Below are 15,934 nucleotides of genomic sequence, written 5' to 3' on the forward strand. Positions count from 1 at the left end.
GCTGTAGAGTCCGAACTAGTGGCTGCTCCGGCCGGTAGCAGCCACCTGTAACAAGCCTCCGGGCTGGAACGGGGCCCCGGAACACCAGACGCCGCGCGGTGCGAGAGCGGTAAGTCCGGGTGAGACACAGGACCTGCGTGACGTGTGCAGTCACGTGACCGTTACCGAAGCCCGGGAGTGAGTACGGAACGCTGTGAGGGTCAATCAACCGACGCGTTTCTGAGACTGCTGTCTCCTTCTTCAGGGTTAACCCTTACTCCGTACTCTTACTCTTTATATAGTCTCTCCTGGCAAAAAAATATATATAGAGAGAGAGAGATTTGGAATTAGTGACAAATTAATAAAATATTGTGATTTGTGAATCGAAAGGAAAAAAAAATCATGGCAGAATTGCTGTTTCATGTGGACCCTATAAGGGTACCAATAATATCTACTGCTTGTACCCCAAACAACAAGCCTTCATACATTGATCAAAAAAATGTAAAAATCTGTAGTGTTTGTAAAACGTGAAGGAAAAATCGAAAGCGAAGAGGAACCCACTGGGACTTTGTCACCAAAACGCTCTACATAACCCTGGAACGGTCCCTGAATGGGAACTGTCTAAGTTACATCGAGGGGCTGACACCTGTACTGGCCTAATTGTTACCCAACGGACGTCCATGGCCCCTGCCCAAAACATTGTCGGGTTGCTAGGTGACCAGATGCTTCGGCCTCCTTTGCTGTGACTACGGCCGGGCTGGTTTGGATCCAGGGTGGCATCAGGTTGCTAAGACAACCAGCACCTGGGGTTGACGTTGGGCCTAGCGGCCTACTTCATGGGGACGCGTCCTGCCACCATGTCTTGCCTGATACTTTGATCCTGACCTCGGCCTTGTTCCTTACGGTCAGATACCTATTGATAATCACCGGTTTTGCCCCTTTTGTTGACTATTTCCCTGCCTCGTCCTTGGTTATTTCACATCCTCACTGTTCTCCTGGTGACAACCCTGGCTCCTGCAGCGATGGCGCTACTTCCACCGATCCGATAGACCTGCCGCGATCTCACAGTTTGGTTGCCAGGGGTACATTGCCTAACAACCATAGACTTGCATATAAGGTTGTCACTGTAACCTAGCAACCAGAATCTGTGTATAGTAAATGAGCTTCTCTGACCTTCCTGACCCCGTCCCTTTAATATATAATAACCGGTAAAAACATTGCATGTTATACTTTATAGTAACAGCGCCGCAGTGTTAACATGACGCTCAGAAGTGCAGAACACAAGTCTGACATTAGCTCAGGATTATATAACGCCGGCCGTGTTTATGCAGAAATCTATTTTCAGCCGGTTTGTTTGCTGGCAGCGACACAATGATAATGCTGATTATCCACACGGCCATACAGCCCCAGTACACGGCCCCCCGCTGTGTATAACGGCTCCTTGACAGTAATAATCGCCCACGTGCACCTGGCTCCCGAGACCTCCAATGACACGAGCAGAGAAAGGCAACACGGATTACCCCACTGTGTTACTGTCACATCACCCTGCGATTAAAAAGTCACAATAAGGAGCAATATCAGCTCCACAGGGAACATTCTTATAGCAAACATGTACTGTAATATAATAGGTAATGAAAGTATCCATGAGTGCAAAAATATATGAAGAATGTAAAAATGTAACGGCTATAATACTGCCTCTATGTACGAGAAACAAGAATATAACTACCATAATACTGCTCCTATGTACAAGAATACAACTACTATAATACTGCCCCTATGTACAAGAATATAACTACTATAATACTGCTCCTATGTACAAGAATATAACTACTATAATACTGACCCTATGTGCAAGAATGCAACTACTATAATACTGCCCCTATGTACAAGAATATAACTACTATAATACTGCTCCTATGTACAAGAATATAACTACTATAATACTGCCCCTATGTGCAAGAATACAACTACTATAATACTGCTATGTACAAGAATATAACTACTATAATACTGCTACTATAATACTGCCCCCTATGTACAAAATTATATCTACTATAATACTGCTCCTATGTACAAGAATATAACTACTATAATACTGCCCCTATGTACAAGAATATAACTACTATAATACTGCAACTATGTACAAGAATATAACTACTATAATACTGCCCCTATGTACAAGAATATAACTACTATAACACTACCACTATGTGCAAGCATATAACTACTATAATACTGCTCCTATATACAAGAATATAACTACTATAATACTGCTCCTATGTACAAGAATATAACTACTATAATACTGCTCGTATGTACAATAATATAACTACTATAATACTGCCCCTATGTACAAGAATATAACTACTATAATACTGCTCCTATGTACAAGAATATAACTGCTATAATACTGCCCCTATGTACAAGAATATAACTACTATAATACTGCTATGTACAAGAATATAACTACTATAATACTACCCCCTATGTACAAGAATATAACTACTATAATACTGCTCCTATGTACAAGAATAGAACTACTATAATACTGCCCCTATGTACAAGAATATAACTACTATAATACTGCTCCTATGTACAGTAATATAATTACTATAATACTGCCCCTATGTACAAGAATATAACTACTATATTACTGCTCCTATGTACAGTAATATAATTACTATAATACTGCCCCTATGTACAAGAATATAACTACTATAATACTGCTCCCATGTACAAGAATATAACTACTATAATACTGCCCCTATGTACAAGAATATAACTACTATAATACTGCCCCTATGTACAAGAATATAACTACTATAATACTGCCGCTATGTACAGTAATATAATTACTATAATACTGCCCCTATGTACAAGAATATAACTACTATAATACTGCTCCTATGTACAAGAATATAACTACTATAATACTGTTCCCTATGTGCAAGAATACAACTACTATAATACTGCTCCTTATGTACAAGAATATAACTGCTATAATAGTGCCCCTATGTACAAGAATATAACTACTATAATACTGCCCCTATGTACTAGAATATAACTACTATAATACTGCCCCTATGTACAAGAATATAACTACTATAATACTGCTATGTACAAGAATATAACTACTATAATACTACCCCCTATGTACAAAATTATATCTACTATAATACTGCTCCTATGTACAATAATATAACTACTATAATACTGCCCCTATGTACAAGAATATAACTACTATAATACTGCTATGTACAAGAATATAACTACTATAATACTGCCCCTATGTACAAGAATATAACTACTATAATACTGCCCCTATGTACAATAATATAACTACTATAATACTGCCCCTATGTACAAGAATATAACTACTATAATACTGCTCCTATGTACAATAATATAACTACTATAATACTGCCCCTATGTACAAGAATATAACTACTATAATACTGCTCTTATGTACAAGAATATAACTGCTATAATACTGCCCCTATGTACAAGAATATAACTACTATAATACTGCTATGTACAGGAATATAACTACTATAATACTACCCCCTATGTACAAGAATATAACTACTATAATACTGCTCCTATGTACAAGAATAGAACTACTATAATACTGCCCCTATGTACAAGAATATAACTACTATAATACTGCTCCTATGTACAGTAATATAATTACTATAATACTGCCCCTATGTACAAGAATATAACTACTATAATACTGCTCCCATGTACAAGAATATAACTACTATAATACTGCCCCTATGTATAAGAATATAACTACTATAATACTGCCGCTATGTACAGTAATATAATTACTATAATACTGCCCCTATGTACAAGAATATAACTACTATAATACTGCTCCTATGTACAAGAATATAACTACTATAATACTGCCCCTATGTGCAAGAATACAACTACTATAATACTGCTATGTACAAGAATATAACTACTATAATACTGCTACTATAATACTGCCCCCTATGTACAAAATTATATCTACTATAATACTGCTCCTATGTACAAGAATATAACTACTATAATACTGCCCCTATGTACAAGAATATAACTACTATAATACTGCAACTATGTACAAGAATATAACTACTATAATACTGCCCCTATGTACAAGAATATAACTACTATAACACTACCACTATGTGCAAGCATATAACTACTATAATACTGCTATGTACAAGAATATAACTACTATAATACTGCTACTATAATACTGCCCCCTATGTACAAAATTATATCTACTATAATACTGCTCCTATGTACAAGAATAGGAGCAGTATTATAGTAATTATATTACTGTACATAGCGGCAGTATTATAGTAGTTATATTCTTGTACATAGTTGCAGTATTATAGTAGTTATATTCTTGTACATAGGGGCAGTATTATAGTAGTTATATTGTGATGTAGTGTAATGGAGGGGTAATACTGGTTTCCCTGGTGGTGTAGTGTAATGGGGGGGGGGGGTAATACTGTTTCCCTGGTGATGTAGTGTAATGGAGGGGTAATACTGGTTTCCCTGGTGGTGTAGTGTAATGGGGGGGGGGGGGTAATACTGGTTTCCCTGGTGGTGTAGTGTAATTACTATAATACTGCCCCTATGTACAAGAATATAACTACTATAATAGTGCCCCTATGTACAAGAATATAACTACTATAATACTGCCCCTATGTACAATAATATAACTACTATAATACTGCCCCTATGTACAAGAATATAACTACTATAATACTGCTCCTATGTACAATAATATAACTACTATAATACTGCCCCTATGTACAAGAATATAACTACTATAATACTGCTCCTATGTACAGTAATATAATTACTATAATACTGCCCCTATGTACAAGAATATAACTACTATAATACTGCTCCTATGTACAGTAATATAATTACTATAATACTGCCCCTATGTACAAGAATATAACTACTATAATACTGCTCCCATGTACAAGAATATAACTACTATAATACTGCCCCTATGTACAAGAATATAACTACTATAATACTGCCCCTATGTACAAGAATATAACTACTATAATACTGCCGCTATGTACAGTAATATAATTACTATAATACTGCTCCTATGTACAAGAATATAACTACTATAATACTGCTCCCTATGTGCAAGAATACAACTACTATAATACTGCTCCTTATGTACAGGAATATAACTGCTATAATAGTGCCCCTATGTACAAGAATATAACTACTATAATACTGCCCCTATGTACAATAATATAACTACTATAATACTGCCCCTATGTACAAGAATATAACTACTATAATACTGCTCCTATGTACAATAATATAACTACTATAATACTGCCCCTATGTACAAGAATATAACTACTATAATACTGCTCCTATGTACAAGAATATAACTGCTATAATACTGCCCCTATGTACAAGAATATAACTACTATAATACTGCTATGTACAAGAATATAACTACTATAATACTACCCCCTATGTACAAGAATATAACTACTATAATACTGCCCCTATGTACAAGAATATAACTACTATAATACTGCTCCTATGTACAGTAATATAATTACTATAATACTGCCCCTATGTACAAGAATATAACTACTATAATACTGCTCCCATGTACAAGAATATAACTACTATAATACTGCCCCTATGTACAAGAATATAACTACTATAATACTGCCCCTATGTACAAGAATATAACTACTATAATACTGCCCCTATGTACAAGAATATAACTACTATAATACTGCTCCTATGTACAAGAATATAACTACTATAATACTGCTCCTATGTACAGTAATATAATTACTATAATACTGCTCCTATGTACAGGAATATTACTACTATAATACTGCCCCTATAATAATGATCAATATAAATAAAGCAATATTGATTCTTGTATTTCTTTTAGTGAATACGCCGCCTCCAATATAACCACTAACCTGTATGTGATCAGCGAGCCGTGGCTGTTCTCCTTGGCTTGGTGCTCTGGAGCTTATTCTGTCACCACTAATTCTGTACACGCACTGAAGAAGATGCAGGAGCCGATGTTTCTCTTGGTATTTTATAGTTTCCGTTATTATATATACAGTTTTTGCTCCTGTATGTCTGAGGCTCTCGGACTCACCGGCCCCCGTCATCTCCTCCTTTCTTGTCTCCCAGACCCCGGATCAGTACCATCTGATGTGGATTCTCACTGACGTAGTTTCTGCCTTGCTGATAACGCTCATCTTTGTGCTGCACTGGTGAGTCCGACTCGTCTGATACTTGTTTTCATGCTTCCAATTAAAATATCATCTCCAAACCTCTGCTCCGATACATAGGGGCAGTTAGTGACCCTCTAAAAAACCCATTAGATATAGATTGTTGAATCGTACAAGGATTAGCTGAATAGCATCTAGGAATTCATGGTAATATGCCCCGGTGGTCTTCTTGGTAATATGCCCCGGTGGTCTTCTTGGTAATATGCCCCAGTGGTCTTCTTGGTAATATGCCCCGATGGTCTTCTTCGTAATATGCCCCAGTGGTCTTCTTGGTAATATGCCCCAGTGGTCTTCTTGGTAATATGCCCCAGTGGTCTTCTTGGTAATATGCCCCAGTGGTCTTCTTGGTAATATGCCCCAGTGGTCTTCTTGGTAATATGCCCCGGTGGTCTTCTTGGTAATATGCCCCGGTGGTCTTCTTGGTAGTATGCCCTGGTGGTCTTCTTGGTAATATTCCCCGGTGGTCTTCTTGGTAATATGCCCCAGTGGTCTTCTTGGTAATATGCCCCAGTGGTCTTCTTGGTAATATGCCCCAGTGGTCTTTTGGTAATATGCCCCGGTGGTCTTCTTGGTAATATGCCCCGGTGGTCTTTTGGTAATATGCCCCGGTGGTCTTCTTGGTAATATGCCCTGGTGGTCTTCTTGGTAATATGCCCCGGAGGTCTTCTTGGTAATATGCCCCGGTGGTCTTCTTGGTAATATGCCCCGGTGGTCTTCTTGGTAATATGCCCCGGTGGTCTTCTTGGTAGTATGCCCTGGTGGTCTTCTTGGTAATATTCCCCGGTGGTCTTCTTGGTAATATGCCCCAGTGGTCTTCTTGGTAATATGCCCCAGTGGTCTTTTGGTAATATGCCCCGGTGGTCTTCTTGGTAATATGCCCCGGTGGTCTTTTGGTAATATGCCCCGGTGGTCTTCTTGGTAATATGCCCTGGTGGTCTTCTTGGTAATATGCCCCGGAGGTCTTCTTGGTAATATGCCCTGGTGGTCTACGTTGGGAAAAGGGTAATTGCAGATATCATTGGTGGTCTAGGATAGTGTAAGGATTAATGTCGACTTCTCTGGTGGTCTGTAGCCACTGATGACATGGCATTGACCCCCAGGGTATGCCTCCTTGGGTACTGGAGGGTTAATGCTGGGTCTAGAGTAGTAAAGGGGAAATCAGGTTTTTTGTTTCAGGCTAAATCCGGCGAATGTTGGAAAAACTGGATCTGGTGCAGATTGTGAAAAACTGATGCGACAGATCCGGTTTTTTTGATTGATCCGGCTAGCCTATCTAAATTATTGGATAAAAAAAAATTGGAGCATGCTCAGTTCAAAAAACCGGATAAGGCCGCCGGATCTGCCATTTTCTGCATCCGCCACCTTCCGGCTCCCATACGCTTCCATTCTAGCAAACAGCTGGAAGCGCCGGATTCGGCGCTTCAGGCTTTTTCGCTGGAGATAAAAAACGTTACAGTAGACGTTTTTTCCAGACGCCGGAATCGAGTGTACGCCGGATCCGGCATCAAACCGGAAGGAACGCTGGGCAATCCGGCGCTAATACAAGTCAATGGGGGAAAAACGGATCCGGTTTTTATTTTTTCCGGTTCTGGTTTTTCTCCCGAGAGCCGGATTTAGCCTGAAACAAAAACCTGATGTGTGAAAGCCGCCTTAGTCTAGAGTAGGGGAAAGATAATATTTGTTTTACTGGGGGTCTTATGCAGCGGTAGCAATATCATAATGATTTTCCTGGAGGTCTAGTGTAGTGAACAGGTAATAATTGTTTCCCAGGTGGTTTAAGGTTGTGGAAAGCGTAGTAATATTTTTCCCTGGTGGTCTAGGGTAGTGAAGGGGTAATACTGGTTTTAACTGGTGGTCTATAAAGGTGGAGGAGTAGCACAAGTTTCCCTGGTGGTGTAGTGTAATGGAGGGGTAATACTGTTTCCCTGGTGATGTAGTGTAATGGAGGGGTAATACTGGTTTCCCTGGTGGTATAGTGTAATGGGGGGGGGGGGGGTAATACTGGTTTCCCTGGTGGTCTAGTGTAATGGAGGGGTAATACTGGTTTCCCTGGTGGTGTAGTGTAATGGAGGGGTAATACTGGTTTCCCTGGTGGTGTAGTGTAATGGAGGGGTAATACTGTTTCCCTGGTGGTGTAGTGTAATGGAGGGGTAATACTGTTTCCCTGGTGATGTAGTGTAATGGAGGGGTAATACTGGTTTCCCTGGTGGTATAGTGTAATGGGGGGGGGGGGGTAATACTGGTTTCCCTGGTGGTCTAGTGTAATGGAGGGGTAATACTGGTTTCCCTGGTGGTGTAGTGTAATGGAGGGGTAATACTGGTTTCCCTGGTGGTGTAGTGTAATGGAGGGGTAATACTGTTTCCCTGGTGGTGTAGTGTAATGGAGGGGTAATACTGGTTTCCCTGGTGGTGTAGTGTAATGGGGGGGGGGGGGGGGGTAATACTGTTTCCCTGGTGATGTAGTGTAATGGAGGGGTAATACTGGTTTCCCTGGTGGTGTAGTGTAATGGGGGGGGGGGTAATACTGGTTTCCCTGGTGGTGTAGTGTAATGGGGGGGGGGGGGGGGTAATACTGGTTTCCCTGGTGGTCTAGTGTAATGGGGGGGGGGGGTAATACTGTTTCCCTGGTGATGTAGTGTAATGGAGGGGTAATACTGGTTTCCCTGGTGGTGTAGTGTAATGGGGGGGGGGGGGGGGGTAATACTGGTTTCCCTGGTGGTGTAGTGTAATGGGGGGGGGGGGGGTAATACTGGTTTCCCTGGTGGTCTAGTCTAATGGAGGGGTAATACTGGTTTCCCTGGTGGTGTAGTGTAATGGAGGGGTAATACTGGTTTCCCTGGTGGTGTAGTGTAATGGGGGGGGGTAATACTGGTTTCCCTGGTGGTCTAGTGTAATGGAGGGGTAATACTGGTTTCCCTGGTGGTGTAGTGTAATGGATGGGTAATACTGGTTTCCCTGGTGGTGTAGTGTAATGGATGGGTAATACTGGTTTCCCTGGTGGTGTACTGTAATGGGGGGGGGGTAATACTGGTTTCCCTGGTGGTCTAGTGTAATGGAGGGGTAATACTGGTTTCCCTGGTGGTGTAGTGTAATGGATGGGTAATACTGGTTTCCCTGGTGGTGTAGTGTAATGGAGGGGTAATACTGGTTTCCCTGGTGGTGTAGTGTAATGGAGGGGTAATACTGGTTTCCCTGGTGGTCTAGTGTAATGGAGGGGTAATACTGGTTTCCCTGGTGGTCTAGTGTAATGGAGGGGTAATACTGGTTTCCCTGGTGGTCTAGTGTAATGGAGGGGTAATACTGGTTTCCCTGGTGGTGTAGTGTAATGGGGGGGGGGGGGGGTAATGGAGGGGTAATACTGGTTTCCCTGGTGGTGTAGTGTAATGGAGGGGTAATACTGGTTTCCCTGGTGGTGTAGTGTAATGGGGGGGGGGGGTAATACTGGTTTCCCTGGTGGTCTAGTGTAATGGAGGGGTAATACTGGTTTCCCTGGTGGTCTAGTGTAATGGAGGGGTAATACTGGTTTCCCTGGTGGTGTAGTGTAATGGAGGGGTAATACTGGTTTCCCTGGTGGTGTAGTGTAATGGGGGGGGGGTAATACTGGTTTCCCTGGTGGTCTAGTGTAATGGAGGGGTAATACTGGTTTCCCTGGTGGTCTAGTGTAATGGGGGGGGGGCGGGGTAATGGAGGGGTAATACTGGTTTCCCTGGTGGTGTAGTGTAATGGAGGGGTAATACTGGTTTCCCTGGTGGTGTAGTGTAATGGGGGGGGGGGTAATACTGGTTTCCCTGGTGGTCTAGTGTAATGGAGGGGTAATACTGGTTTCCCTGGTGGTGTAGTGTAATGGGGGGGGGGCGGGGTAATGGAGGGGTAATACTGGTTTCCCTGGTGGTGTAGTGTAATGGAGGGGTAATACTGGTTTCCCTGGTGGTGTAGTGTAATGGGGGGGGGGTAATACTGGTTTCCCTGGTGGTCTAGTGTAATGGAGGGGTAATACTGGTTTCCCTGGTGGTCTAGTGTAATGGAGGGGTAATACTGGTTTCCCTGGTGGTGTAGTGTAATGGAGGGGTAATACTGGTTTCCCTGGTGGTGTAGTGTAATGGAGGGGTAATACTGGTTTCCCTGGTGGTGTAGTGTAATGGGGGGGGGGGGGGTAATACTGGTTTCCCTGGTGGTCTAGTGTAATGGAGGGGTAATACTGGTTTCCCTGGTGGTCTAGTGTAATGGAGGGGTAATACTGGTTTCCCTGGTGGTGTAGTGTAATGGAGGGGTAATACTGGTTTCCCTGGTGGTGTAGTGTAATGGAGGGGTAATACTGGTTTCCCTGGCGGTATAGTGTAATGGGGGGGTAATACTGGTTTTCCTGGTGGTATAGTGTAATGGAGGGGTAATACTGGTTTCCCTGGCGGTATAGTGTAATGGGGGGGTAATACTGGTTTTCCTGGTGGTATAGTGTAATGGAGGGGTAATACTGGTTTCCCTGGCGGTATAGTGTAATGGGGGGGTAATACTGGTTTCCCTGGCGGTATAGTGTAATGGAGGGGTAATACTGGTTTCCCTGGTGGTATAGTGTAATGGGGGGGTAATACTGGTTTTCCTGGTGGTATAGTGTAATGGGGGGGTAATACTGGTTTCCCTGGTGGTATAGTGTAATGGGGGGGTAATACTGGTTTTCCTGGCGGTGTAGTGTAATGGAGGGGTAATACTGGTTTCCCTGGCGGTGTAGTGTAATGGGGGGGTAATACTGGTTTCCCTGGTGGTGTAGTGTAATGGAGGGGTAATACTGGTTTCCCTGGCGGTATAGTGTAATGGGGGGGTAATACTGGTTTCCCTGGCGGTATAGTGTAATGGGGGGGTAATACTGGTTTCCCTGGCGGTATAGTGTAATGGGGGGGTAATACTGGTTTCCCTGGCGGTATAGTGTAATGGGGGGGTAATACTGGTTTTCCTGGTGGTATAGTGTAATGGAGGGGTAATACTGGTTTCCCTGGCGGTATAGTGTAATGGGGGGGTAATACTGGTTTCCCTGGCGTTATAGTGTAATGGAGGGGTAATACTGGTTTCCCTGGTGGTATAGTGTAATGGGGGGGGTAATACTGGTTTCCCTGGTGGTCTAGTGTAATGGAGGGGTAATACTGGTTTCCCTGGTGGTCTAGTGTAATGGAGGGGTAATACTGGTTTCCCTGGTGGTGTAGTGTAATGGAGGGGTAATACTGGTTTCCCTGGTGGTGTAGTGTAATGGAGGGGTAATACTGGTTTCCCTGGCGGTATAGTGTAATGGGGGGGGGTAATACTGGTTTTCCTGGTGGTATAGTGTAATGGAGGGGTAATACTGGTTTCCCTGGCGGTATAGTGTAATGGGGGGGTAATACTGGTTTTCCTGGTTTTATAGTGTAATGGAGGGGTAATACTGGTTTCCCTGGCGGTATAGTGTAATGGGGGGGTAATACTGGTTTCCCTGGCGGTATAGTGTAATGGAGGGGTAATACTGGTTTCCCTGGCGGTATAGTGTAATGGGGGGGGTAATACTGGTTTTCCTGGCGGTATAGTGTAATGGGGGGGTAATACTGGTTTCCCTGGTGGTATAGTGTAATGGGGGGGTAATACTGGTTTTCCTGGCGGTGTAGTGTAATGGAGGGGTAATACTGGTTTCCCTGGCGGTATAGTGTAATGGGGGGGTAATACTGGTTTCCCTGGTGGTGTAGTGTAATGGAGGGGTAATACTGGTTTCCCTGGCGGTAGAGTGTAATGGGGGGGTAATACTGGTTTCCCTGGCGGTATAGTGTAATGGGGGGGTAATACTGGTTTCCCTGGCGGTATAGTGTAATGGGGGGGTAATACTGGTTTCCCTGGTGGTGTAGTGTAATGGAGGGGTAATACTGGTTTCCCTGGCGGTATAGTGTAATGGGGGGGTAATACTGGTTTCCCTGGCGGTATAGTGTAATGGGGGGGTAATACTGGTTTCCCTGGTGGTGTAGTGTAATGGGGGGGTAATACTGGTTTCCCTGGCGGTATAGTGTAATGGGGGGGTAATACTGGTTTCCCTGGCGGTATAGTGTAATGGGGGGGTAATACTGGTTTCCCTGGCGGTATAGTGTAATGGGGGGGGTAATACTGGTTTCCCTGGCGGTATAGTGTAATGGGGGGGTAATACTGGTTTTCCTGGTGGTATAGTGTAATGGGGGGGTAATACTGGTTTCCCTGGCGGTAGAGTGTAATGGGGGGGTAATACTGGTTTCCCTGGCGGTATAGTGTAATGGGGGGGGTAATACTGGTTTCCCTGGCGGTATAGTGTAATGGGGGGGTAATACTGGTTTTCCTGGTGGTGTAGTGTAATGGAGGGGTAATACTGGTTTCCCTGGCGGTAGAGTGTAATGGGGGGGTAATACTGGTTTCCCTGGCGGTATAGTGTAATGGGGGGGTAATACTGGTTTCCCTGGCGGTATAGTGTAATGGGGGGGTAATACTGGTTTCCCTGGTGGTGTAGTGTAATGGAGGGGTAATACTGGTTTCCCTGGCGGTATAGTGTAATGGGGGGGTAATACTGGTTTCCCTGGCGGTATAGTGTAATGGGGGGGTAATACTGGTTTCCCTGGTGGTGTAGTGTAATGGGGGGGTAATACTGGTTTCCCTGGCGGTATAGTGTAATGGGGGGGTAATACTGGTTTCCCTGGCGGTATAGTGTAATGGGGGGGTAATACTGGTTTCCCTGGCGGTATAGTGTAATGGGGGGGGTAATACTGGTTTCCCTGGCGGTATAGTGTAATGGAGGGGTAATACTGGTTTTCCTGGTGGTATAGTGTAATGGGGGGGTAATACTGGTTTCCCTGGCGGTATAGTGTAATGGGGGGGGTAATACTGGTTTTCCTGGCGGTATAGTGTAATGGGGGGGTAATACTGGTTTTCCTGGTGGTATAGTGTAATGGGGGGGTAATACTGGTTTCCCTGGCGGTATAGTGTAATGGGGGGGGTAATACTGGTTTCCCTGGCGGTATAGTGTAATGGGGGGGTAATACTGGTTTTCCTGGTGGTATAGTGTAATGGGGGGGTAATACTGGTTTCCCTGGCGGTCTTCTGTATTGGGTGGTTAATACTGGTTGATCATGAGGATCTGTGTATTTTCTGTGGTTTTAGGTGGAGAGAAAGGGGCTTCTCACGTTGTCCTGAAAGTAATGAAGTTCCCGACAGTGGATTTTACAACACGTTCAAAACAGGTAAGTGAGCCGGAGCGCCGTGTGAACAGGGCCGCTAAGGAGACATGGAGGCTGCAAGGTAATGTAGCATGTCAGTCTTGTTCCATCTAGTTCTGTGTAATATATGCTCAGATATCTTCTGCCTCCTCCTCCTCCTGATGGAGATGCTTGGCCCCTTAGCCCCCAACTCTATAGAAACCATCAACAAGAAGGCAGTTGCTGATGGTGCTGATCATCACTTATCCTAGCCGCCTTCTTGTTTGGTCATGTTCCCACCTACAGTTTTTTTTCAGCAGGTTTCCTTTCCAAAATGCGAATGAATGGCACAGCCCCTTCACATATTATGATGTCTCCACACACAGTATGATGCCCCCTCAACCCCCCACACATAGCATTATGGATGGCACAACCTCTTGCACACACTAGGATGACCCCACACACAGTATGATGATACCACAGTCCCCTGTACACAGTATTATGGGTCCCCACACACAGTATGATGATTCCACAGTCCCCTGTACACAGTATGATGACCCCACACACAGTATGATCCTACAGTCCCCTGTACACAGTATGATGTGCCCACACACAGTATGATGATCCCACAGTCCCCTGTACACAGTATGATGTGCCCACACACAGTATGATGATTCCACAGTCCCCTGTACACAGTATGATGACCCCACACACAGTATGATGATCCCACAGTCCCCTGTACACAGTATGATGTGCCCACACACAGTATGATGATCCCACAGTCCCCTGTACACAGTATGATGTGCCCACACACAGTATGATGATTCCACAGTCCCCTGTACACAGTATTATGGGTCCTCACACACAGTATGATGATTCCACAGTCCCCTGTACACAGTATGATGACCCCACACACAGTATGATCCTACAGTCCCCTGTACACAGTATGATGTGCCCACACACAGTATGATGATCCCACAGTCCCCTGTCCACAGTATGATGTGCCCACACACAGTATGATGATCCCACAGTCCCCTGTACACAGTATGATGTGCCCACACACAGTATGATGATCCCACAGTCCCCTGTCCACAGTATGATGTGCCCACACACAGTATGATGATCCCACAGTCCCCTGTCCACAGTATGATGTGCCCACACACAGTATGATGATCCCACAGTCCCCTGTACACAGTATGATGTGCCCACACACAGTATGATGATCCCACAGTCCCCTGTACACAGTATGATGTGCCCACACACAGTATGATGATCCCACAGTCCCCTGTACGCAGTATGATGTGCCCACACATAGTATGATCCTACAGTCCCCTGTACACAGTATGATGTGCCCACACATAGTATGATGATTCTACAGTCCCCTGTACATAGTATGGTATCCCCACACACAGTATGATGTCCCCATGGCCTACCACACAGAGTGTGATGCCCCCAATACCCATCCCCAACACTGTATGAAGCTCCTGCAATTCCACCACAGAGTATAATGCACCCAAATCCCTTCATACATGAATGGCACAGACCCCTTCACAGCACAGTATGATGTCCCCACACACAGTATGATGTCCCCACATACAGTATGATTCTATCACTCACGCCCTCAACCCCCCTACAGAGTATAATGACCACCATACACAGTATGATGAATGGCACAGACCCCTTCACACCATGGTATGATGTCCCCACACACAGTATGATGTCCCCACACACACAGTATAATTATCCCACACTCCCCCACACACAGTACTATGCTATGTCCCTACAGCGCTCCACACACAGTGTAATGTACCGACACCCCCCCACACACAGTACTATATTCTCCTACAGCCCACCACACAGTATAATGTTTCCCCAGCCCTCCATATGCAGTATGATTCCCCCACAGTCCCCCGACACAAGAAGTGACTGACAATAAAAAAAACCATAACTATTCACCTCACCCGCGTTCTCCCGGCACACTGCTCCGGTCTGTGCCGTATCCAGACTGAGGTTCTGGATCTAGAGTTGTTATTGAGATTCAGACACCCAGGCTGAATGGTGGAAGAGGGGGCGACAGACCCTCCACCATTGTATTCCATTCTATGTGTCCTGAAAATGCAGATATTGTTGAAATCATAACGCTGGGTGTGGTGAGCGGCCATGTGCTGTGGTGGCATGCCACTGTTTCCAGCCTTTTTGACTATCAGTGGCCGCACTTTGTCCAGGTCTGGGCTTGTGGCTCGTTTTGTACCGTGACTAATAAAAAATGGAGGTAATCTCGGAGACATTACATAACACAACCTGGCTGCGCAGTCTGATTGCCTCTGACCTGTCTTTGGATTTGGCCTTTAAAAATAAGAAAAGTTGGGATTTTTGAAAATGGAATATTCCTTGATGCATTAGGCACCATCTTCCCATATGTGAATCCTCTACACAGGACAACTACCCCAGGCCTATTCCTAAATGATATACCCCTGTGATATAGGCAGA

The 15,934-nt window shown here is 44.1% G+C and overlaps 1 protein-coding gene across 1 annotated transcript in view; it reads left to right on the plus strand.

The window, feature by feature from the left end:
- The window catches only part of GDPD4 (glycerophosphodiester phosphodiesterase domain containing 4), a 94,616-nt gene that overhangs the window by 71,710 nt on the left and 6,972 nt on the right, over positions 1–15,934 (plus strand). Inside the window, exons 13-15 of the mRNA XM_069759368.1 lie at positions 5,924–6,071; positions 6,175–6,257; positions 13,410–13,489. Of these exons, the coding sequence (XP_069615469.1) occupies positions 5,924–6,071; positions 6,175–6,257; positions 13,410–13,489 (311 nt within the window). The remainder of the gene's footprint in view (positions 1–5,923; positions 6,072–6,174; positions 6,258–13,409; positions 13,490–15,934) is intronic.

This window comes from Ranitomeya imitator, chromosome 3, assembly GCF_032444005.1.
Source record: "Ranitomeya imitator isolate aRanImi1 chromosome 3, aRanImi1.pri, whole genome shotgun sequence".
Lineage (NCBI taxonomy): Eukaryota > Metazoa > Chordata > Amphibia > Anura > Dendrobatidae > Ranitomeya > Ranitomeya imitator.